Source organism: Pleurodeles waltl, chromosome 4_2 (assembly GCF_031143425.1).
Source record: "Pleurodeles waltl isolate 20211129_DDA chromosome 4_2, aPleWal1.hap1.20221129, whole genome shotgun sequence".
Taxonomy (NCBI): Eukaryota; Metazoa; Chordata; class Amphibia; order Caudata; family Salamandridae; genus Pleurodeles; species Pleurodeles waltl.
The window spans coordinates 305,295,474-305,321,608 of NC_090443.1; the positions used below are offsets into that span (position 1 = coordinate 305,295,474).

At 45.7% G+C, this 26,135-nt stretch overlaps 1 protein-coding gene across 1 annotated transcript in view; it reads left to right on the forward strand.

The window, feature by feature from the left end:
* ACO2 (aconitase 2) overlaps positions 1-11,351 on the forward strand; it is a 347,285-nt gene extending 335,934 nt beyond the window's left edge. Inside the window, exon 18 of the mRNA XM_069231254.1 lies at positions 8,608-11,351. Within this exon, the coding sequence (XP_069087355.1) occupies positions 8,608-8,745 (138 nt within the window). The 3' untranslated portion in view covers positions 8,746-11,351. The remainder of the gene's footprint in view (positions 1-8,607) is intronic.
* The last annotated feature ends 14,784 nt before the right edge of the window (positions 11,352-26,135 follow it).

Below are 26,135 nucleotides of genomic sequence, written 5' to 3' on the forward strand. Positions count from 1 at the left end.
AGACTTCTAGCTGCAGCTTCCTTACCTTAGAATTCCTTGGCGTCTGCTTCGAATCCGGAGTTTTTTTTCTGAGCAGTACCCTGCGCGCGCGCTGCCGGGTGTCGTCGTTCGGGCGTGCGTCGTTGGAGCCGTCTGACGTCATGGTTGTCTATATAGACACCGTCTTGGCGTGCGTACGTCAGTTATTTTCCTTCCGTGCCCATTAAGCGCAGTTTTGGAAAGAGCTACCCTGCTTCAACGGTTTGACACTTTTTTGGCTTTTTGGAGTCATGTCTTCGAGAAAGACAGGATTCAAGCCGTGTGGTGCGTGTCATTGCATCATGTCGGTGAGGGAACCGCACAGAGTTTCTTTGGTGCCTGGACGAGGACCACGATTCCACCTCGTGCTCCGATTGTCGGGCCATGGCGCCAAAGGCCTTGAGAGAGAGATCCCTTAATCTTATGCAGCCCGACTTTCGTCTTCGGTCGGCGCGACTCCGCGGAGGTCACGGTCTCGCAGTAGGAGGAGGTCGCAGCACCGCTCCCGGAGCCCCAAGTCCTCTTCCTCGCATTCGAGGTCATCGGAAGGTAAGAGGCACAAGAAGAAGTCCAAGCGGACTTAGTCTTCGCCACGCCCGTCGACCGACGAGGCGTCTAGGGAACGTCAACGTTCCGAGCGCAGTTTTGCAGAGCCGTCGCCAGGGTCGACTCCGCGTCTTCCCCCCTTTCCGGGGACCGGATCGACCCCCGCTCAAATGAAAGAATTCTACGAGGCCATGCGTCTCGTTTTTGAGCGGGCTGTACCCTCGGGTGGGTCTTCGGGCCCTGTGGGATCAGCAGGGGCCCCTTCGGATTTGACACCGGCGGCTTCGGCGCCGTTGGGGACCTCCGGATCCGATACCGGATCTGGACCGGCGCCGGTCTCTGTCGGCCTCCTTCGGTGCCGGGTCCGATGTCGGCGATTCAGCCACCGGCGCCCACCAGTGGCAGCCCCATCCTTATTCCGGATGATCCGGAGCTGGAGCGACATCGACTCAGACGGAGCCGATTCGGCCTAGATCATTGTCTGAGCATTATTTGGAACAGCCAGACGCAGGAGAGGAATGGGAGGGGTCTGAGGACCCTTTAGAATCAGGATTGCAGCAGGACTGTTATGAGGATCTAGGGGAGGCCAGTGGACTGGACACGTCTCCAGATTCTGGTATGCTCTCTCCTCCTAATGTGGCTACGGAGGAGGGGGCTTCTTTCGCTATGGTGGTGCGCAGGGCAGCTGAGGTCTTGGACCTAGATTTGCCTACGGTGCCAGTCAGGATGAATATCCTGACAGAAGTGCTTCAGCCGGGAGTGTCAACATCGGAGCCGTTGTTGCCCTTCAATGAGGCTCTTACAGACGTCCTTCTGGGTACGTGGTCCAAACGCAGCACAGGGGCTCCTGTGAATAGGACTGTCTGCCGCCGCCATAGACTCGCTCCCAGCAACCCTAGTTTCCTGACACAACACCCCACTCCTGAGAGCTTGGTTGTCCAAGCCTCTGCTTCCTGTGGTGCCTTCCCTTCCGCTAACCCCAGAAAGGGAATCGAAGAGGCTGGATCAGCTTGGGAAGATGTTTTCTTCCTCCAGCCTGGCATTGAAGTCTGTAAACACCTATGGCCTATTGGGCTGTCATTCCCATACTTTATGGGATACGGTGGCACAAGTGCTGCCCCAGGTCCTGGAGGGCGTACGGGACACTCACCCAGGCTGTAAAGGATGGGAGAGATGCAGCCAAGTTTACAATCCGGTGTGGCTTGGACTCGACCGACTCGCTGGGCAGAGCAATTTCATCGTCAGTGGCCCTACGTCGCCCCGCCTGGCTACGTTCTACTGGTTTTTCAGAGGATGTCCAGTCCAGCTTGATGGACATGCCCTTTGATGGCTCTCGCCTGTTTGGCGAAAAGGCAGACTCCGCGCTTGAGAGGTTCAAGGATTCTCGAGCCACAGCTAGATCCTTGGGCCTTTCAGCGCCGGCACGACAGCAGTCTGTCTTTCGCCCCTTCCGAGGCTTCGGGAGGGGTGTGGTACCACGCCAGCCACAGTTTAGCCACCGTCCTCTGGCTTCACAGCATCCCTGAAGAGGACGTGGTCGTGGTACCATCAGACCCAGAGCGTCTGGCCAGAGGTCGCCCACCACACAGCCACTGCGCCCAAGCCCTCCTAGTGTGGTTCTGCGGGATCATGTCCATCCAGTTGGAGGGAGGATTCGTTTTCATTTCCTTCACTGGCTTTCCATCATCCACGGACAAGTGGGTCCTGCAGATCATACGGAAGGGCTACTCCCTTCCAGTCTTTTCCTCCTTCTATCCCTCCGACAAAGGAATGGCTGATGGAGGACCATCTGGCTTCGCTCTGCAAGGAAGTTACGGCTCTCTTGGCCAAGGGAGCTATAGAAAGAGTCCCGATATCAGAAGTAGGCAGTGGTTTTTATTCCCGCTACTTTCTGATTCCCAAAAAGAACAAAGGCCTTCACCCTATCTTGGATTTAAGGGACGTCAATTTCTTCCTCAAGAAGGAGAAATTCAAGATGCTCACTCTTGCTCAGGTTTTGTCTGCCCTAGACCAAGGAGACTGGATGGTAGCGTTGGATTTGCAGGATGCATATTTCCATATTCCTATCCTGCCAAGCCACAGGCGTTACCTGCGGTTCAAGGTGGGCCACGAGTACTTTCAGTTTACCGTGCTCCCTTTCGGTCTCACCAGCGCCCCTCTGGTGTTCACAAAGGTGATGGTGGTGGTGGCAGCTAATCAGCGCAGGTCAGGGATTTCAGTCTTCCCCTACCTAGACGATTGGCTGTTGAAGGCTCAGACTCCCCAGGCTCTAGTCACCCACCTCCAGATGACGGCGAACCTCCTGCATTCGCTGGGGTTCGGTATAAATGTGCCGAAGTCACACCTGACTCCCTCTCAGACACTTCCTTTCATTGAAGCTGTTCTGGACACAGTGCAGTTTCAGGCCTATCCTCCGGAAAAGCGAGTCCAGGATTTTCAGCTTCTATCTTTCAACCTCTATTTTGGGTTTCAGTGAGAATGACTGAGGCTGCTGGGCCTCATGGCCTCCTACATTCTGCTAGTGAGACATGCCACATGCCAGATGGCATATGCAGGCTTTGCAATGGACTTGAAGTTGCAGTGGGTGCAGCTTCAGTGAAATCTCTGACATGGTCAGATCTCAGAGGGGACTGCTAAAGACCTGCAGTGGTGGCTTTCAAATCCGCAGCGGCAGATCCCTCTCCCTTCCCCAACCAGATCTATCTATAGTGACGGACGCATCACTTTTGGTATGGAGTGGCCACATGGGCGAGGGGGAGAGCAGAAGCCCCTGGTCACTGGCGAAGTCTGGGCTCCATATCAGTCTTCTGGAGCTCGGGTCGATCAGGCTTGCGTTAAAAGCATATCTTTCCTCTCTCAAAGGGAAAGTAGTGTAAGTGTTCACAGACAACACTACCACCACGTGGTACTGCAACAAACAGGGCAGAGTAGGGTCCTGGATCCTTGGTCAGGAGGCGCTACGCCTCTGGACATGGCTGACACATTAGGCCATCACCTTGGTGGTTCAATATCTGGCGGGCTCTCTGAATACCAGAGCAGATTAACTCCACCATCGTTGCATAGCCGATCACGAATGGCGTCTCCATCCGGAGGTGGTGTAATTTTCTTTCAGCAGTGGGGAGAGCCTTGGTTAGATCTGTTTGCCTCCACAGAGAGCATGCAATGTCAGCTGTTTTGCACGTTAGTTTCCAAGGCAGCACTTGCTCGGAGAAGCTTTTTGTCTTGAGTGAAACTCCAGCCTCCTTTACGCCTATACCACTTCTGTCCAGAGTTCTCAAGAATGACCAGGCCCAATTTATCTTGGTGGCTCCGGACTGGGCACAGAGAGTATGGTATCCAGAGCTATTGAGCATGGCCACCGATCCTCCACTCAGACTGCCCCTTCGGGAGGAACTTCTGTTGCAGCAGCAGGGAACGGTTCTCCACCCGAGCCTGTCCAGTCTCCGCCTTCATGCGTGGAGATTGAGCGGCAGCAGTTGACCGATTTTGACCTTCCACCTGAAGTCTGTAATGTAATCTTGGCAGCCAGGCATCCCTCCACCAAAACAGTATATGCCGGTCGTTGGCATAAATTTGTAGCATGGTATACCAACAAATTTGTTGATCCCCTCTCTGCTCCTCTTTCTGAGGTTATTTTGTTCATTCTCTCTTTCGCCCAGCAGGGCTCTGTGTGGGGCACCCTTAAAGGTTATTTATCTGCTGTCTCAGCCTTTCTTAGGTTGCTTGATCAGCCTTCACTCTAAGTCTCCTTTTCTCAGTCGATTCCTTAAGGGCCTCAGTGGACCTCAGTTTTGTACTTACTTAATGTGTGCTCCCTTGAGCCGATGCACAATTGCCCCTTACTGCTCCTTAGTTTCAAAACTGTTTTTCTTGTTGCCATCACTTCTGCTTGCAGAGTGAGCGAGCTCAGGCTCTATCTTCTAAGCCGCCATTTTTGTCTGTGCACTCTGACAAAGTGGCGTTATGCACTAAGGCCTCCTTCCTTCTCAAAGTTGTTACACCTTTTCATGTAGGCCAGTCCATCACATTGCCTACTTTTTACATTCCTCCACATCCTTCTCATGAGGAGAAACTCCACCGCGTGGATCCAAAAAGAGCGTTTTATCTCAATGGTACTAAAGATTTCTGGGTGGACGATCAACTTTGTTGGATATATAGGTGCGAAGAAAGGGAAGGCAGTGCAAAAACGTACCATCTGACGATGGGTACTTCTTTGCATCAAAATGTGCTACGGTTTGGCAAAGAAGCAACCCCTAAAGGCTTACATGCTCATTACACCACAGCAACTGCTGCTTCCACAATGTTAGTATGCGGAGTTCCTGTCCTGGATATCTGCCAGGCAGCTACATGGGCATCCTTGCACACGATTACTAAACATTACTGCCTGGACAGTCAGGTCTGTAGGGATGGCTGCTTCGGTCATTCGAACCTGCAGGACTTTCTAGTATGATCTTGGTTTGCAGCCTACCTCTGAGGATGGCATTGCTTGGGTTTCTATTCTAAGGTAAGGAATCTGCAACTAGAAGACTCTATCAAATGTACAAGTTACTTACCTTCAGTAATGATATATCTGGTAGAGACATATTCTAGTTGCAGATTCCTTACTGGACAGTGCTTCCCCATTCAGGGCCTTAGCTCTGGCGCACCAATTAGTGTTCTTCGCAGCTCTGCGCTTTGGCATGGAAAGTCATGAAAAGAAACTGATGTCACTGCACTGAGGCGGCGTCTATGTACTACTCCTGACATCACAGCGACTACGACGTCAATGATGACTACGACTGACGCATATGGGTATTGCTCAAAAGAAAAATCTCTGGATCCAGCCTGACGCCTGGGGGGGTGGGGGGGGGATTCTAAGGTAAGAAATCTGCAACTAGAATAGAATGTCTCTACCAGATATATCGTTACCGAAGGTAAGTAACTTGTACATCAGTGGTCACAAAAGACTGGTCTTTTAGGAAGATCGAATTTTTCTAACAACCAATGCTAGTCAGTCACTCAGATGGTGGACCAACTCCTATAATCTCCTAGAGGGAGTCCCCTTCCAGAAACCAATACCAACAATTGTCACAGATGCCACATTGAAAGACTGGGGCGCTCATATTAAACATCTGCCCACCCAAGGGCTCGGGTCTCAAAGAAAAATATCACATCAATTTGTTGGAACTGAAAGCTGTTCATCTAGGTCTCAAAGCCTTCCTTCCAGCTTTCGAATCAAGACCTACTGAGTCAGACAGCCACCACTACTTCAATGTTTTATATAAATAAATCAGGTGGAACAGGGTCAAGGCAACTTTCTCTTGAAGCCAAACGATGTGGCTCTGGGCCCGGGCGAGAGGGCTTTCCATCACAACCTCTACATACCAGGAGTACAAAATTTAGAAGCAGATTTTCTCAGCCGTCATCATGAATGGGGTCCTCAACGACAAGGTGATACAAGGTATCTTCAAAGAATGGGGCATGCCAATATTAGACTTGTTCGCCACCACCCAAAACAAAAAATGCTGAGACTACGCATCCAGGGCTATGGAACCAAAGTCTCTGAACTCCATTTGTATATGCCTTTCCACCAATTCCTCTGATCCAGGAAGCAATCCAGAAACTAATCCCATCTCGTATCACAAGGATTGATAGCTCCAGAATGGCTGAGATAGTGGTGGTACACAGATCTCCCTTAGCTGTCCGTAGCCCATCACAAACATCTACCCCTCAGACCAGACCTCCTCTCCAAACGCCAGGGCAAGATTCTGCAACCAGCAATCCAATCATTAAATTTGGCAGCATGGCTCCTGAGATCAACCAGTACTGACATCTGAATCCCCCTGCAGAATGCATGAACATTTTGAAGGAAGCCAAACGTCCATCCATAAGAACATTCTGTGCGTTTAAATGGTGTCGGGATAGAAACTACAAACCCATTTCTGTACAACAGAATATAATTCTACCATATCTGTTACATCTAGAGAAATCAGGACTTCGATTCTCTTCAATTAAGGTTCATCTAGCAATAATCATGGCCTATAGAAAGAGTCCAGCACAACAGTCTTTCTTCAAGATTCTAGTAGTGAAAGATTTTCTAGGAGGGCTCAAAGATTTTTCCACCAATAAAAAGACCCTCATATCCTTGGGAACTTAACTTGGTGTTATCAAAGCTAATGGGCCCCCCTTTTTGGTGCATATCGTTAAGGCATCTCTACAACACTTGTCATGGAAAAGGGCTTTACAATCACCTCCGCTCTAAGAGTTAGTGAATTGCAGGCTCTCTTCAGTAGAACCCTTCACAGTGCTTCACCATAACAAGGTAGTGCTTCGCACACATCCTTCTTTTTCACCCAAAGTAGTTTGAGTTCCATATCAGTGACTCTATCCCACTAACTTTTTTCCAAATGCCTCCTCTAGCAGAGAGCATTACATTCACTAAATCTTAAGAGCTCTACGGTTTTATTTAGAAAAAAACTAAATCCATTAGGAACTCGACTCACCTATTCATAAATTATGACCCTTTCAGAAAAGGTCTACCAACCTTCAAATAACCCATAGGAAGATGGATTGTATCTTGCATCTCATTATGTTATCAAATAGACCTTTACCAAATAAGCCTAGAGCCCACTGAACCAGAGAAAAAGCCACCATCACGGTTTGGATGAGACACGTCCCTATAACAGGACATTTGTAAGGTAGCTTCTTGGCGGTCTTAAAATACATTCACAAAACATCACTGCCTAGACACTGCTACTCTAGCAGATTCTCGAGCTGGACAAACACTAAAAAATCTTTTCAAGTAGTCTGTCTTGTCCTCTTACATACAAATTGCAATTTTTAACCTGTTCGATCCCAAGTCATTTGCTTGCGGTCTCATAGTATATGATTACTGACAGCTGCTTCAGAAGGATCTTTACTAGCTTACTATTCTAAGTTTGACTATCAATGAAAATCCTACGATGCAAAAGAAAAAGTTACGTACTTGTAGACATAGTTCTGCATCGTAGGAATCTTCATTGAAGTCATAAACACCCTCCCTTCTCCTCGATTGTCAGATCAATCAGTAGTCTACACATTCCATAGAAATAAAATAACTCTTTCAGGCAAACTGCCACTGCAGTTTAATCTGCAAAGGGGTTTCTCAAGGGTCCTTAAAGGTCCAAGCTCTATTTCAAGCTTTCAGTGTTCTCCTATCAGACTGTTTTTATCCTCTCATGCTGCCTATGTCAGGGTCAGCTTTTTTCCTATGACAAAGTGTTGCAGATCTTAAAAGGGCCTTTTTCCTCACTGCTGTTCTTACTACCCTGCTTCAGCATTTCAAAGAAAAATACATTACTGATAGTCTACACTGCAACTATAAAGAAAATGATTAAAGTAATGAACACGCTTAACATTTTATGAAATCTAAAGATTACTGAAGAACTGTGCTAACAGGTATGTAACTTTTCCTTTGAAAGTAATAAAAAGTAAAGTTGGTGCTGTGGAAGGTGGCTTGCATAGATTTGCAAAAAAGCAAATCAACAATGACATAAAGAAATAAATATGAAACAATAGCAGAAATAGAGAATGGGCTGCCAACCCTTGCACAGATGTGGACTGCCTTCTAGGTGGAGTTGTACATGTACTGGAACAAAATTAAAACTCAGTGAAGCGCGAAGATGGCTTAAGTGGGCTGACCCAGTTGCCCATGCCGTGGGTTGTGGCAGGCTGAACCAAATGTAAATGATACCTGTCGACCAATGCATGAAACGGAAGCTCATTTGTTTTGTAGTTTTATCATGATTGGTGGGAAAATATGGGTCTCACACGACGTGCCAAACCCAAAAAAGGTAGTTTCCTTTAGATAAGAGTTAACTTGCTCACTGTAAAGTGATACCGTGCGCTTGTGTGTGCGTAATGAACTCTTGCAGGAAGTGACTACACTCTGACTCCTGATTATTGGTAAAGGTGGGGTGAAGGCAAGTGGGTGCAGATGGTGTTCTAGTCCTCCCTTGGTGACATTGAATTTAGGTGTGTGTAAGGTGTGCTAGATTTCAGCTAAATAATTTGTCCTCTCCACAGCCCCTGAAGTGCATCATCAAGCATCAGAACGGCAGCACAGACACCATCCAGCTGAACCACACCTTCAATGAGAGCCAAATAGAGTGGTTTCAGGCTGGCAGTGCACTTAACCGAATGAAAGAGCTGCAACATAAGTGACGGCCCACTGTGAACAACCTTCTGTGTCCACGCAGTCTGTTAAAGTTCAGTCATGTAACTGACACATTTTCACTTACCACTTGTTTGCTGCTTCTGTAAAGAAATGTTCTTTGTATGTCTGTGTAATTTCTTTTGCAGTTTCCCTCTTTCAATCTGGTCTATGGAAGGCTTCTTTGTGTGAAGCGTTGGGCTCTCCATCTTGTCTGCCTGCTCCTTCATTTTCCCATATTTATTTAGAATACTCTCAGCTGGTTTATTTTTATCCTCAACACGTGCCAGGGACTGAATAATTTTATATATCGTATATAAATTCTGTACATAATAAAAATAAAAAAAAATTGGATCGTAGCCAAAGTCTGGCACGGGTGGTGTTTGTTCCTCTCTGCATGTTTGGTCTTTGCCTTTTTATTGAAGCCTAGAAGGATGGGCGGGGTGTTGGGGGCAAGGCACGGAGTTGAGCAGCTTGTCCCTTAAAGAAAATATTGTATGTAAACAGTTCTGGGAAGGATTTGTTCTGGTGAATAAACAAACAGATTTAGGCATACGAGGGGTAAAAGGTGACCAGGCAGTTTTGAATGTGAACGGAAGACCAAAAACAGGTGCCCTAAATTTGCGTGACAGTTTTGGCCTGCCTTCAAATTATGTTCTAAAATATTGGTAAACAGAATGCTTTTTTCTCAATGGTAATATTCCTCAGCAGGAAAGAAATGTTGATAAATCTAATTATCAAGATTTCCATCCTTAATTTGAGATCTGTACAAGGCAAAAGGTGAGGGTATATATATCATGACTTTTTGTGACTGGTGCCGTTCTCATGCCAAATTCTTGGAAAGTGTACCCTCATATAGAAGCTATAAGGAGTAGAAAGTGCACACAAGTTACACACAAGGAACTGTTTAGGACATGGAATTTTCTCCAGAAGCAAGGTTGTTGAACATTGGGGCATTGTGAGCTGATGTCTTTTGGCCCCATGTAAAACTTGGACAAATGACTGCTTGCTGCTGTAGTGGACTGGATTCCTGTTTTTAGACCATGCATGTATCTGGTGTTGATATCCAAAGCTGTTTCTTGGGTGGTGAGGGTAAAACTTAATGTTTCTCTTCTTTTTGAGAATTGCCTTCCTTCCTCTTCAAAACAATTCCTAGAGCTGCCTTTACACACCCTACACCCTTCTCTGATTGAATCTGTATTGCTCCTCTTAAATACAGTGTGTTGGTGAATTAGTTTTGCCGGCTTCTTTTCTGTGGTTACACAGATCCTAATTAGTGATATTGATCTTGGGGAACAGTAATATAGAGGAGTTTCAAGTGGTCCCAGACTAGAACTTTTAACAGGATCTGCAATGGCTCTAACCGCATCTCAAGAGTCTTCCTCTCCAGTACATTGACTTTGTCCATTGCCTTACCTTTTGCTGAACCAATGTTATGAGGAAGTGAAAGGATGCATGTTCTAAGTCCCGCAGTCTTTAACTCTGTCACTTAGTCTCTCTATTCTTTAAAATTAAGCGGGAGCCCACAACATCATTCCAAGCAGTCGGACATATGTACTGCTGGTCTTGCCCAAGGCATACGCCAAACCTTGGATTTCTCCAGCAAGTATACCCATTATGGATTCCCCATCCTTGCCAACAACAGAGTATACTGTGCCATGCTTATGAATTTGAGGGGATCCGTGCTGCAGGATGATTGTAAGAAGTAGGTAAGTTTCCTTTCTTCAGGTTGAGATCATTGTTGGATTCCAGTGCTTTAAGTACTCCTGTTTTCTGGGGTATCCCAAGTATGGAGAAGTATGGAACGTTTGGTAATCTGAAATTCATACATATTTTTTGTAAAGCCAGCCTCCCTTGAAACCCAACATCTGACATTTACTCCTGCTCCAAACATTGAGTCTGGACCATAGCCGTCTGTTTAAAAAAGAATTGTAATTTGCTCTGGTGAGCTAGGATTAATCCGTGCGACAAGATTATTGAGATAGAAATGAAAAAAAGACCAGAACAGTTTGCTTTCCTATAGTTTACTGCAATTTCGCAAGTCTGAGACTTGCCATGTTTTATGGAAATCAGTGCCTATCTGGGAAGTTTGAGCATTACTGTTAAAGCCTCCAGTTAGTGCGGCTCTTGTAGTAGATTTTTACTGTAGTAGAATTACTATAGGTGCGGGGCACTGACCTTTGATCCCTAATGCTTTTTTAAAATGGCTGCAGTTGTCTGTCATTTTAGTTTTGGTGAGTGAAGTTTCCAGCTTTCCTATGGGTCTTCCAACTGCCAACAATGCACACACACAAAACTTCCTCAAGCTCTAGATGGCTAATGGTTAGCTGAGGCTTCTTATTTGTCCTGAATTGGGTCGCACTTTTTTTTTTTTAAACCTCTGTTTTTGTGGAAGTGTAGGACCTCCATTCTAATTTTCGCTGTGCTGCTTTAGGACTTGCTCTTTGGGATGCTTTAATATTTTGCTGTAATATTACAAAGGTAAATAATTTGCGGTCTTCAGATTCAGAATTCTGGGTTCTGTTGTGACTAGAATATGGCATGCACCCTTATGTTTTTAATACTGTGAGAAAATTCAGGGTACTTAGTTTAATAAAAACAAAATGCAGACTGACAAGTTGCCTCGTATTTTCTTCCGTAGTTTGTAAAACTCAATCAACATGTACAGTTTGAGGATGGAATACTGTTAAGATTGTTTATATTGATTTTGATAATAGAATTGACGTATGGGTCAGGGCTTTTCTGAGGACGCATGGATGTTATATATACTTGGGCTTAATTGTATGGCACATTTGAATGCACCAACTGGTTAGATTGTGTATTTGCAAGGCTCAATGCCTTGAAGACTAAGACTCTGACTGTTGATAATAGCTAAGCAGGTGTACAAGATCACCATATAAGAGGAAACATATTTTGCTGTGCAGAGAGCTACTTGTAATGAACATTACAAGGCCATCCAGTCCGGCACTGAGAAGATGTGGAAGGAAGCATCTTACAATATTTTTGCTTACCTTTCAGGTGTCTTTGAGACATTATTCATTGTGATGCAAGTATTAGTCAGATTAACAAATCCCCCTTTCCTCCATGGATAATTATTGAGAGAAAGGTATAAAGTAGACATAGGGAATTTGGGAAGGGCAGACAGAGAGGGATGCTTTGTTGAAATGCCAGAGGTTTTTTTTAGAGGAAAGTTTGTCAGTGTCAGGACATAGGAGATATTCAACGTCCAAGTCTGTGGATGTCAAAACATACCAAAGGAAAAAAACTCAAGACCTCAACGTCTCCCATCAACTTCAGACAGAGTACTCCAGGGCATATTCTCCATTGTTGCCTATAGTACTTCAGACTCTCTTGCTCTCCTGGTCCGGTCCCTCTTCCACTGCAAACACCTGTGGAAGCACCTTTGACTGGGACACCTGTTAATCCATCTCAGAGACCTTAAAATCCTCATTCCAGATCTCCGCACATATCCTGAATTTGGTCACGTTCACAACACCATCCGTCTCTGCGCTCCTCTTCAAGACTGATTTACTGGCACTTGTGCCATTTTCGTCCTAAATCTGCAGGGGTGTGGAAATCAATAAAATATCTACTTGTCCATGGGAAAGGTTGTGTATTAAATCTACTTGGCCTGTAAAAAAATATCTACTTGTCCCTTTAGTGCCATGTAGTGCAACGACAAATTAAGGTAGCAATCTCATTATGTAAGAGCTATGATAATAGCCTCTGATTATGCCAGGGCTACTACTATAGTAGGGCTTAAATACTAGCAATTTCAAGTCCTGCTGTAGCAATTTCCTTGTTCTGCCACCTTTACACCGATCTACATAGTGGAGCTTGGAGGAAGCAGTAAGCAATAGTTCCAAGGCTGGAATGCCTTTGAGTCTCTGCAATCCTACTAACTTGCATGTTTTAGGGATTTTCATTGGCTCGTCTCTAATATTTTCCCAGACTGAGAAAGGTTGGAAATGTACTCCTGACAAAGGCAGAAGTAGAAGTTCTTCTAGGGGTGGGGTTAAAAAAAAAAGTGGTTGGAGGGAAAGTGAACATGTAAACGATCAATAGATTTTTGCATGAGAAAATCTACACGTGCATATTTACTTGTGCTAAAATGCAGTTCACAGATATTTTCTAGGAAAACAATTTCCTGGTCTACTTCTGTAATTTCTTGTGAATTCATGAAAGCCACTAATTCAAAGGCATACCATGGGTGCACTTTTGTGACTGGAAGAATTGGGCCCCTAATTAGGTCTGGCGTCAACCAAGACATTTTGTTTTTATTAAAATTCTATGTTTCTATCAGCTGGATTTACTGTGAGTGATAGCATTCCGCTCTTTCACAGGGAGCCTATTAGTACACAAAGTAGTTTGTTCAGTGCCAAGAACTACTGTGGCAATGTGTGCTTTCTGGGACCAAAAACCTTTTTTTGCTTTTTGCCAATGTTTGTTAAAATGGTGAGAGCCTAGCATCTCCCACAAAAATACATGGTTACAAGAGCCATGTCAAAACAAGACATGCATTGACAAAACCAAAAGACTGACTACCAACGTCAGATCGGTTGGCTTTGCCAGTGCTTGTTTACTTTAATGTTTCACAATAATCTTGTTTCAGATGGTTACAACGATTTTCCTTTATGAATATTTTTGGGAAATACTAACATGCATCAACACATTTTGCTAAATGATCCTCAAAGACATAGTACCTAAAACTTCACAGTAATTTAGCAAAATATTTTTTTCGTAGTGGCATTTTCTTTCAGAACATTTTATTTTGAAAGCAAAGAATCAAGCTTGCTTACAAGCTTGTGCAAACATGTGCATTTAATCAAGGAGCATCCTGGGAGCATAAGTAGACTTGGATTGTTAGGCTTTTCAAATGTGTATGTACACTTTTTTTTGTTTTTCTTTTACTTGAACCACTGTCCGTAGTGCAGTGCGACCTTATGTTTATTTAGAGCGCTCACCCCAGTGATAAAGGCTTTGCTTTAATGAACCATTAATACAAGTTCAAACCGCATTAACATATTGACACAAATATTACCTCAACTGCAGACAGTTCCCTTCCCTGTAAACTGATAGCCAAAGGTTTTGTGCTGCAAGGGGTTGGTCCTACTTGTCCCAAGGACAAAATAAACATCAACACTTGTTGTCCTTGACCCGAAACCATGTCCTGGGCTTTTGGCTATAGGAATTCCACCCCCCTGCATCTGTCTAGATCTAGGACAAGGTCACCGCACACATCACCATATTCAACTTCCTCCTCCGGTGCAGGAAGATACTGCCCTACCTTGTTTGATTCTCCTCAAAAAGAGTCTCTTCGAAAGACGACATATACACCTTTCAGGAGGTACTTGTAAAGGGAGTTTCAAAATTGATTTATTACATTGTCTACCCCGCAACCAACATCAGTAATGTTTGAGACACTCGACCAATGAGTGGCTTTCAGACCTCTCCTGCCTCTAGCTACAGGACTATTGTAACTAGCAATGGAACTATTCTTTACGCCAGATGCAACCCAATCAGCCCTGTCGAGACCCCAGGCAAAATATAGACCTCATGAGCTGGACCCATTGTTCCTACTCACTGATCCACCTCCTGACTAGTAACTCTTGCTGCAAAACAGGTTGATTCTACTGCTCCCTGCTCTTCAGTTCCTCCAGAAAAGGAGAGTAAAAAAATGGATTTTGTAGGTTGCAAGATGTGTGGTACAGTAGCCACTACAATGAAGGCAGCAAGTACATCTGCTGTGCTAGGCAGGTACGAGTGAGCCTTATGGGACTTTTTACAGCAGTTTGCTGAACATCTTCCAAGAGATTGAAGGGAAGATTTTCTTGAGGTAGTTGAGGGTCTGATGGTCTCCAATGAGGTCATCAGTGGTGCGGCAGATACTTCATTATTAGCAGCCTACAGATAATGCCATGGGTTGGCCCTCCAAATGATTCTTGTCTTCATTTAGTGCCTTTGAAACCGGAATCCCAGCAACATATCCTTAATCTATCCTTTTCTGGAAATACTACAGTATATTCAGTAGCCATACTGATGATGAAATGGCAAGGATGAAATCAGAAAAAGGAGTCTAAAAGCAGTGGGCCTGGAAAAGCATACAGAGCAACACAAACATGCTTATAGGCTGCACAACTGACCTTTTTACCCTCAGAGGGTTCAAACTTTTCACTGGTTGCAGGGTCAACATCAGCAACTGAAGCAAAGATCTTTTCAATATCAACAGCGTTGTCGTCCTAAAGGAAGATCTACACATCAACCAGTGCAGGAAAACCTACAGCAGGCTCCAAACTAGTATTCGCACCTTCCCCCTTTTGCATTATTCTCACCGGCAGGGAAAGTATTTATCATTTTCTGAAAGAGTGGTAGTCCGTCACAACAGATGTGGGCTTTGAATATTGTAAGAAATGGGTATTCTCATGTTTACCAGCCGTGCACCAAACATTCCACCAAAACCGCCCAACCAACATTTGCAGATGTTAAGATCAAAAGTCAACACCCTGCTGCACAGGCTAGCAGTAGAGACTGTTCCTCGCAAAAGAGGCACAGGGATTTATTCCCAGTATTCTTCGGAGGCAAGACTTCTCTGTCAGTGTGAAGTGTCTGTTCTGTGGTATGGGACTCATGAGAGACTGTGTCATCTCTCCTAGGCTTGATGGCCTCCTATATTGTTCTGGCCCCAACACCTGTCTTCACATGAGACCACTTCGAGAGTGTTTAGAAAATCAGTGGGACCAAGGTTCATGCAACTAGGAGGACAGGATCTTTCTCCCAAAGCAATACAATCCCTGAAATGGTGATGGTCAACAAATCTCCTGCAAGGGATGCCTTTTCATCAAGAGGTTCCCTCTCAGACAATAGTAACAGATGCCTCTGTTCGGTTTGGGAGCTCGAATGGATCCTCTTCAGATTCAGGGAACATGGTTTCCAAGGGTAATTGCTTATTACATCAATCTTCGCGTGTTATGTGTGGTTCAGTTGGCGCTGAAGGCGTTTCTCCATCCTTCAAGATGAAATTCCTGTTTGTCCAAACAGACAAAAACAACAATGTACTATTTGTATAAGCAAAGGGGAACAGTATCCAGAACATTGTTTCACAAAGCCCAGACAATCTGGAAGTGGTTGATAGCCAGAGACCTGAGAATCCCTGCATCTCATATTCCAGGGGTTCAAAACCTTCAAGCGGACTCCCTAAACAGGGTCAAAAACAAGTGGGTTCTTCACAACAAGGTTATACAAAGCATACTCCACATGTGGGGTTGTCATCAAATAGACTTATTCGCAACCGCAGAAAAGAAAAAATGCCCACACTTTGCCTCAAGCTTCTATCACTCAGGGACACTGGGGAATGCCTTATGGATCAGTTGGTGCTGCACATTTCTCTACGCCTTCATGCTGATCCCCAGATTCCAACAGTTCTCATCAAACTTACTCAAGGGCCAGAATAATCTTGATAGCTCAAGAGTGGCCCCGTCAATGGTGGTCTACAGACTTTCTCATGTTGAAGTTGTCCACACATGAGACTACCATATAGACTGTGTGAGAAGGTCCAGACAGCAGTTAATTCACCCTAATCTCTCTCCTTTGAGTTTTGGCAGCATGGTTCCTGAGCTAGTACAATACGGGCATTTGAATCTACTACAAGACTGTATGATCATTCTCAAGGAAGCAAAACTTTCATCAATATGTTCTGATTTTTCATTGAAATGGAAGAGATTCTGTATCCGGTGTTCTGACCAGAACTTTGATTCAGCCAAATGCCAAGAGGAAGCGATTCTTCCATACTTGCTTTCCAAGACCAAATCAGGCTTACAATTCTCTTCTATAAAAGTTCATTTGGTGGCTATTACTACCTACAGAAAATGTCTTTAACAAATCTTTTTTCAAAATTCTTCTTGTCAAGGATTTCTTTAGAGGGTTTGAAAACAGTTTTTCCTCCAATAAGGCATCTATCCCCTCCCTGGGATTTGAAGATAGTCCTTTCACGACTCATGCAGGGCCCTCTTGAGCCTATTCATAAATCCTCTGTGCAATATCTCTTGGGAAACAGCTTTCCTCGTAGCGATCAATGTTCACGTAGGGTTAGAAAAATTCAGAAGTTATGTGCTCACGAACCATACACTGTTTTCCATTCTAGTAAGGCAGGCATGCGGATTTATCCCAAATTACTACTGACAGTTATTTCAGATTGTCACATTATTCAGACCATTTCTTTACCGTCCTTTTTTCAGCACCCTTCTACACCAGCTATAAGATCTCTCCATCCTGAAGACGTCAGGAGAGTCTTAAAGGTTTATCTGGATTTTTTTAAAAAACTATCCACAAAATGGAACAATTGTCTGTAAACTATGGGCTAGTCTGTACACGTTTAGCCACGTCCAAACAGTTCATGTCCGATAGAGTTGTGCATTCTGTTATGCTAGTAAAAGGCAAATAAGGTTCTGCGGTAGACCTAAAGCTCATTCCACTAGTGGGAAAGTGGTTACAGCTGTGTTAATGAGAAATATTCCCATTGCTGAGATCTGTAAACTGGCTACCTGGAGATCAGTTCACACTTTTACCAAACACTATTGTTTGGATTCTGATGCTAGATCAGATGCTCAAGCAAGGTATACATGATCTGCTCAGTTGATTGTGTTCAGTCGTTTCCACCACTCTTTGGTGGGTATGGGCTTACTATTCTACTCAAAGCTTATAACCATCAATGAAGATTCCCCTGAGAGAAGGAATATGTTTTCTAGCTAGAGCGTCAAGAATTTTCAGTTCTATTAAGGACATGGAGGTGAGGATTATGCTTCTCATTCTTTCCTGATCACTATTGCAGCAGCCAGTTAAAACAATGAAAGCTTTAAACTACATATCCCATGAATCTTAGCCCAATGTCTCCACCAAACAGTGTATAACAGTCTCCATATATAGCCAACTCGAAAAGTAAATTTGCAATCACTGGAATACTTGACCCCAAGGGGGGATATATTTCCCACACGGTATACCAATGAACTCGTATGCGCCAAGAGGCGGCATATCACCTATGAATATTAGGGCTTTGGAGTGGGATAAGAACAATGTCCTCCGAAACACATGGGACCTGCCATTCTCTGAAAATCCTCCACACTATGAAGGACAGGTGGTCCTGAACAACCAGTGGGTGAGAATCTGCCAGATCCACCAGATGGTCCTGGAATGTTAGAATTCAGACTGGTAGAGTAAAAGACTGCCCAGTGCTACCGGGAACCATGAGTGAGCCTTCAAAAAGAGTGTCACCAAAATCAGCTCTGCTGCCTCGTGTGGTACAAGACCCTCTGGATTATTGAGAAACTTGTTATGTAGCGAACGGCTGGCACATTGTCCATTCGAAGCAGAATGGAATATTTGACAGTGCAGAGTTAGTCTTCAATGCAAAAGAGCTGGCCAAGAGCTTGAGGCAATTGATGGAGATTAAACTCCTCTGGGGGCCTCCTGTCTCCACAGGGCTGTATCTCGCCCCACAGCTCCATCTGCTGGCACTGGATTCTAAAACCATCTCTGACACAGGTGCAAATATTGTCTTGCCATTCCAACCGTCCATATGATCCAACTACCAAGAGATCTCCATTCTGGCCTCCTCTGACAACACTGTGTACTGAGTACACAAAGTCCTTCTGGAGATGCAGTATCTAGAGGCATTGTAGCGCTTGATAACAAAGGGGTCCTGGAAATATGGCCTGAATAGACAACGCCAGAAGGCCCACCAACCTGGCCAAAATACTCTGTGATATTGTCTGCAAAGTAAGGGCTTTCCTCAACTCCTTCTTGATGGACAAACTCTTTGAAAGGGGTAATTTTAGCTGTGCCAAAACTGAATCTACCTGAAATTCCAATAACTCCGGAATCTGAGCTGGAACTAGACAAGACGTCTCCCTAGTGATTATGAAACCCATATCTTGGAGGAGTTGTGCCACCCACAAAAGATGAAGCTGGATGGTCTCCTTCCTTTGCGATACGATAAGGATATCGTCCAGATATTAATCCTATACACCCGTTCTGTGGAGAACTACACCACTGGATGAAGGACCTTGGTGAAGCACCAAGGGGATGAGCGGCGAACTCGTACCATTGTTGATGTAACTGGAACTGGCGGTGCATCCTTTGTCAATTTTAGTCTCCCTCCTGCAAAAGATCTTGCAGAAGATGTATTTCCTCCAACTTGAAGTGGTGCTACACCACCCAAGAGTTTCATTGCTTGAGAACCAACTGAAAACATTTTCCTTTTTTCTGTACCAGAAAAATCATGCTTACAAAACCTTAGACACAGAAGAGAGGGAACTATTGCGTTCTCCAGTATTGGATCTTTCATAGATGCACATGCTTGAATCATCGTCGAGGTGGGAGCCTCACGGTAACTTTAAATATATATAGCATTAAGTGTATCACACTAGGCCCCAATGGCCCAAATAGGCACTGTTCTAGCCTATCCATGTTCTTTTATTAAAAATAAAAAATAAAAACTTTAATTACAACCAATCAAGCGGCAGCACCCTCAAGAACACTCCCCTTAGAGGCTGTTTCCCTCAGATTTTCTACTGCACGTCGTGTGAAGGGAGTCTCCCTCAGCACTACTCGGTTTCTTTTCAGAACAATTTTCTCCGAGAATTTGGATTTCCAGTGGATGGGTGTAAGGAAATGCCTCCTTGGCATGGCTACCCCCTGACTTTTTGTCTTTTGCTGATGCCAGTTATGATTGAAAGTGTGCTGGGACCCTCTAACCAGGCCCCAACACCAGTGTTCTTTTTTTAAACTGTACCTTTGCTTCCACAATTGGCACAACCCTGGCACTCAGATAAGTACCTTGTAAATGGTACCCCTGGTACCAACGGCCCTGATGCCAGGGAAGGTCTCTAAGGGCTGCGGCATGTCTTATGCCACCCTGGGGACCCCTCACTCAGCACATGCACACTGCCTGACCGTGTGTGTGTGCTGGTGGGAGAACATGACTAAGTCCCCTCAGAGTGCCATGCCAACCTCACACTGCCTGTGGCATAGGTAAGTCACCCCTCTAGCAGGCCTTACAGCCCTAAGACAGGATGCACTATACCACAGGTGAGGCCATATGTGCATGAGCACTATGCCCCTACAGTGTCTAAGCAAAACCCTAGACATTGTAAGTGCAGGGTAGCCATAAATAGTATATGGTCTGGGAGTTTGTCAAACACAAACTCCACAGTTCCATAATGGCTACACTGAAATCTGGGAAGTGTGGTATCAAACTTCTCAGCACAATAAATGCACACTGATGCCAGTGTGGAATTTATTGTAAAATGCACCCACAGGGCATCGTAGAGATGCCCCCTGAATACCAGTCCGACTCCTAATGCAAGGCTGGCCAGTTTCTGCCAGCCTGCCACAACCAGACGAGTTGCTGGCCACATGGGGAGAGTGCCTTTGTCACTCAGTGGCCAGGAACAGAGCCTGTACTGGGTAGAGGTGCTTCTCACCTCCCCCTGCAGGAACTGTAACACCTGGGGGTGAGCCTCAAAGGCTCATGCCTTTTGTTACAGCACCCCAGGGCATCCCAGCTAGTGGAGGTGCCTGTCCCTCCGGCAACTGCCCTGCTTTTGGCGGCAAGGTTGGAGGAGATGAGAAAAACAAGGAGAAATCACCCACCAGTCAGGACAGCCCCTAAGGTGTCCTGAGCTGAGGTGACCCCTGCCTTGAGAAATCCTCCTTCTTGTGATTGGATGAGTCCCCCAATAGGATTAGGGATGTGCCCCCCCTCCCCTGAGGGAGGAGGCACAAAGAGGGTGTAGCCACCCTCCAGGACAGTAGCCATTGGCTACTGCCCCCCCCAGACCTAAACACCCCCCTAAATTTAGTATTTAGGGGCACCCCAGAACCCAGGAAATCAGATTCCTGCAACCTGAAACCAGGACTGCTGACCTGAAAGCCCTGCAGGGACGACGGAGACGACTGCTTTGGCCCCAGCCCTACTGGCCCGTCTCCTGACTCGAAGAAAACTGCAACAGTGACACATCCAACAGGGACCAGCGACCTCTGAAGCCTCAGAGGACTGCCCTGAACCAAAGGACTAAAACTCCAGTGAGCAGCGGCTCTGTTCAACAACAGCAACAACTTTGCAACTTTCTTGCAACTTTCAAAGACCTCACTCTTCCAGCAGGAGACTTCACCCCCTGCACCTGACACCCCCAGCTTGAGCTCCAGAGAGCCAACACTACAGGGAGGACTCCCAGGTGACTCCGACCTCGTGAGTAGCCTGAGATGACCATCATCCCCCCCCCCCCCCGGACCCCCACAGCGACGCATGCAGCGAGAATCCAGAGGCTTCCCCTGACTGCGACTGCCTGTAACAAGGAACCCGACGTCTGGATCAAACACTGCACCCGCAGCCCCCAGGACCAGAAGGAACCGAACCTCAGTGCAGGAGTGACCCTCAGGCGACCCTCTGACTAGCCCAGTTGGGGCTGGCCCAAGAAGCCCCCCAACCCCCGTGCCCGGCCTGCACCGCTAAGGTGACCCCCGGGTCCCTCCATTGATTTCAATACAAAACCAGACGCCTGCTTTGCACACTGCACCCGGCCGCCCCTGTGCCGCTGAGGGTGTGTTTTGTGTGCCTACTTGTGTCCACCCCCAGCGCTCTACAAAACCCCCCTGGTCTGTCCTCCGAGGACGCGGATACTTACCTGCTGGCAGACAGGAACTGGAGGGCCCCTGTTCTTCATAGGTGCTTATGTGTTTTGGGCACCTCTTTGACCTCTGCACCTGACTGGCCCTGTGCTGCTGATGTGGTAACCTTGGGGTTGCCTTGAACCCCCAACGGTGGGCTGCCTATGCCTAGGAACCCTACCTCCCCCAGGAACTGTTGATTTTTGCACTGTGTCCACTTTTAAAATAGCTTATTGCCATTTTAAATAAAACTGTGTATGCTATTGCTGTAATACAAAGTTCCTAACTTACCTGTGTGGAGTACCTTGCATTTTATGTATTTACTTCAAATCTTGAACTTGTGGTTCTAAAAATAAATTCAGAAAAAATATTTTTCTATATAAAAACTACTGGCCTGGAGTTAAATGAGTATGTGTTCCTCATTTATTGCCTGTATGTGTACAATGAATGCTTAACACTTCCCTCTGATAAGCCTACTGCTCGTCCACACTACCACAAAATAGAGCATTAGAATTATCTAATTTTGCCACTATCGTACCTCTCAGGGGAACCCTTGGGCTCTGTGCACACTATCTCTTACTTTGAGATAGTATATACAGACCCAACTTCCCACAACAGGCTGTCCCAGCAAGCCAAAAAAGGACTTTTCAGAGATTGTGGCAGTTGTGGGAGAAATAGACTTCATATTGATGACCCCTACAAGAAGTGCATATGCTCCCTACATTCAGACCATAAGGAGAGAGATTTTACAATTTGTCGCACCTTCAGTCATAAAACCCTGAAAGACGGAGGGTAGACTTTTGTTATGGCTCCAAAAGCAGAAAACCATGGAGTACGTTTCTTCTGAAGAGTGAAACCACCTCGCTGACTTCAGTCCTTAAAAAGGCCTAAACGTGAAGAGAAACTTTCTGCAGACCTCCAAAGAAAGTTTTTAAAAAATCTAAACACCTTTCTCTGGAAAAACAGAAAGACCAATGGAGCTCTGCCTCATCATTATCAGAAACCAGGGTTAAGCCCTTAAAGGTTCACTCCGAGCCTACAACACCTTTGGGGGGGGGGAAAAGGCACCTCCAAAAGTTCTTCTCTATCTCTGTCACTGAAGAAAAAAAACAGGAAAATACTCTTCAGATTCTGACAGAAAAGGCTTGTCGACGACATCACTGTCTACGTCCACAGTAATAACGATACCGTTGACGTTCACCACGGCAGTGCCCCCTATGATACTTACGTTGTCGCTGCTTTCTTCGGTGATCATCACATACAGGATATACAAAAGGAAACAGAGGCAAGCCAACAAAAATTCCCTGGTCATCAGACCTGTCAACGAGACATGAAGCAAAGACTCCGTCAACTAGATATTGGTCAACGAGGGAACCGTCGACGATGCAACCATTCACAATATCTTCGACTGCAGCCTTGTCAACGGAACAATCGTTGACTGATGCAGCAGGGGCTACGTCTACGAGTGATTTCACCATGTACACTTCTGGAACGGCAAAGTTCCTTCCTCTTTCTTTAATAACGGTAGGAAAGAAGACCTCTTCGATCCTGCCAATGCATACCATCCCCAAGCAAGGTGTTCCTGTATCCCCCGCAACATTTATTAGGTGATGACGATGATGTACTCTCTCAGGATGATGGAATGTTTGGGGTGGCCAAAAGTCCGTCACAGCTTAACGTCACATGTCGAGACCTGGATGACTATGGTGAAGATCAGTATCAGGACGACAGCTATTCTTCAGCCAGGGTCCAACCGGATCTGTCGTATTATACAGATGGAAACAGACACCTCTGTCCCTATACCAAGGTCTTTGTGACAGACCTCCAGAGTAGGTTGCAGGACTATTACAGAAGGTTTCCGCCCTCACTACCAGTGACTCTGATCAAGCAGCAGCATAACTTGCAACAGTGACGGCGCAGTCCTCACCCTAGCTATCCAGGAAGACCACCCAGAATGGATACAAACATCCCAGATATGATCGACAAATGTGGGTAGACATGTCCTCTTACATTGACCTCTTACCGGAGGATGCTAAACTAGAGGCAGATAAGGCGTTGCAGGAAGGAGAGTGGATTGCAGCCAAAGTGATCGATTGTGCGATTGATAGCTCACTAACAGGATTCAGACAACTGGCCGGGGCAGCGGTCTTGCGAAGACTGGGCTGGCTAAAATCTACTTCTTTTAGGACGAATGTTCAAAGTAGGATACTTGACATGGCATGTCATGGGGAAAGTCTCTTCCGCAAACATGTGGATGACATGTTGCAGTTCATAAAGCCGGATACGGACACCAGCAGATCCCTGGGTACATTGCAGTACAAAAAGCAACCATTTCAGGGAGCGAGAGGAAGAGGAACTTACTCCTTTCATGGTGGTTTCCAAGCATAAGACCACAATACCAAACAGCTCAGCAGGTTTTCCACAGCAGAATGTACAACACCAGCAGCAATATCCGGCACCACCTACAGCTGCCTATAGACATCCCAAGAAGGGAAGAACTGCTACCCGTGGTTGAGACACGGGTAGAAAACAATGACCGGGCATTAATACCAGATACCAACTCCACCTGTGTTCCAAAGATTGGAGACCACACACTTACCACATCCCTCAGTGGTTGGAGATAACTTCGGACAAGTGGGTACTAGATATAGTATCCAGGGGATATACTCTAGAATTCATTCAAAAGCCTCCGAATACCCCTCCGTCAGAACCACCACCTCCAATGTTAAAACACCTCCTCAGGGAAGTATATGTGACGTCACACAAAGGGACAATAGAAGTTGTTCAAACACTGCACATGAACTGGGGATTTTATTCCCGCTTTTTTCTAGTAAAAAAAAAAAGCCTTCAGGGGATTGGCGTCCCATCCTAGATTTGAGGTCCTTACACAAGTTTCTGAAAAAACAGACGTTTCGCATTGTAACGCTTCAGGACATTCTATGCCTCTTAAACACAGGAGATCACATGACATCTCTAGACCTCCAGGATGCGTACTTCCATATCACAATACATCGAAACCATTGGAAATTTCTCAGGTTCAGGGTAGCTGGTATGAATCTACAGTTTTGTATCCTCCCATTTGGATTAAAGTCAGCCCCCAGAATCTTTACCAAAGTGCTAGCGCCAGTAGTGGCTCACTTATGCCAGCTGGGCATACAAGTCTTTCCAGATCTGGACGACTTGCTCATAAAGGCATCCACAAAAGCTCAGGTGGTAAATCACACAGCCACTTGCCACCGGTTGTTCAAAACTCTGGGTCTTCCCATCAATTATCGCAAGTCACACTTCCATCCCACACAGTATCCAGAATTGCTCCTAAGAAATTCAGCCTCTATCAAAAGCAAAGCATTTCCATCTCGGGAGAGGCAACGAAAGCTATCCAGCATGGCTCAAAACCTATCAGCAATAAAGTTCGTTTTAGTTCGGAATTACAAATCATTCATGGGAATGATCACTTCATGTATTCCATTGATCCTAAATTGCTGACTACACATGCAACTTTTACAGGAGCTACTGGACTCTCAGTGGCTCCAAGTGAATGGCTCCTTTGATCGAATTCTCATCACACCAGTAATGAGAACTGCCATGTCTTGGTGGGCAAAACAGACCAGCTTATCCAAAGGCCTTTTCTTCAACAAGTGCCACAGTACATAAGTGTCACTCGAGGGATGGGGTACCCACCTTCAAGATCTCCGGATAAGGTGCAACTGGACACAAAAAGACAAACTGCTTCATATGAACCAACTGGAACTCAAAGCGATAGATCTGGTGCTGAAGGCCTTCTTACCAAGAATACGGAGCTCAAAAATTCTCAGCAGAACGGACAATACCACAAGTATCTTTTACCTGAACAAACAGGGCGGCACAAAATCCTTGCAGCTTTCACATCAAGCTCAAAGCATATGGGAATGGGCCATAGCAAACCAAATTTCTCTGAAAGCGGAACACCTGCCAGGGCAAATAAATCTCTAAGTGGACGCTTTGAGCAGAACATTCATCCCGTATCACGAGTGGGAACTTGACCAAGTTCTCAACCAACTTTTCCAGAAGTGGGGCAAGCTGCATCTAGATCTTTTTGCCACATACGAGAACAGGAAATGCCCATATTACACAAGTTGGCATCACCAGAAAGGGTTGTGGGGCAAAGCGTTTTTGATGACATGGTCAGGAATCTATGCCTACGCTTTTCCCCCCTTATTCCGCTTGTCCCCAGAGTGATCAACAAAATGAAAGCAGAAGGATGTTGCCTCCTCCTAGTAGCACCCAGGTGGCCCAGGCAGATTTTGTTTACAGAACTTCTTCTGTATTCTGAAAGCCTCATGTTCTTCTCAGACACCAACCCTACTGACTATGCAACAGGGCCAGATCAGGCATCTGCATCCTTAATCTCTACACTGAACGGCCAGGTTCCTGAATTCAATGAACATTCCACATTGAACATTTCATCGGAATGTAGGGAAATATTGGCCAAAGCCAGACCGGACACCACCAATATGACCTATAAACTTAAATGGAAGCGTTTGTGGTTTGCCGCAAAAGCAATCCATCCCATCATCGCCCCTGGAGCAGATACTTCCTTATTTGTTGCACTTAGCGAAATCTGGGCTTTCGTATTCTTCCGTACGGGTGGCAATCTCAAGATACCGCCCCTCTCAGCACACCTCCACACTATATTCTACCAGAATTGTAAAACAATTCCTCAAGGGGCTTTTTAGAGTGTTTCCACCGGTGCTTAAAC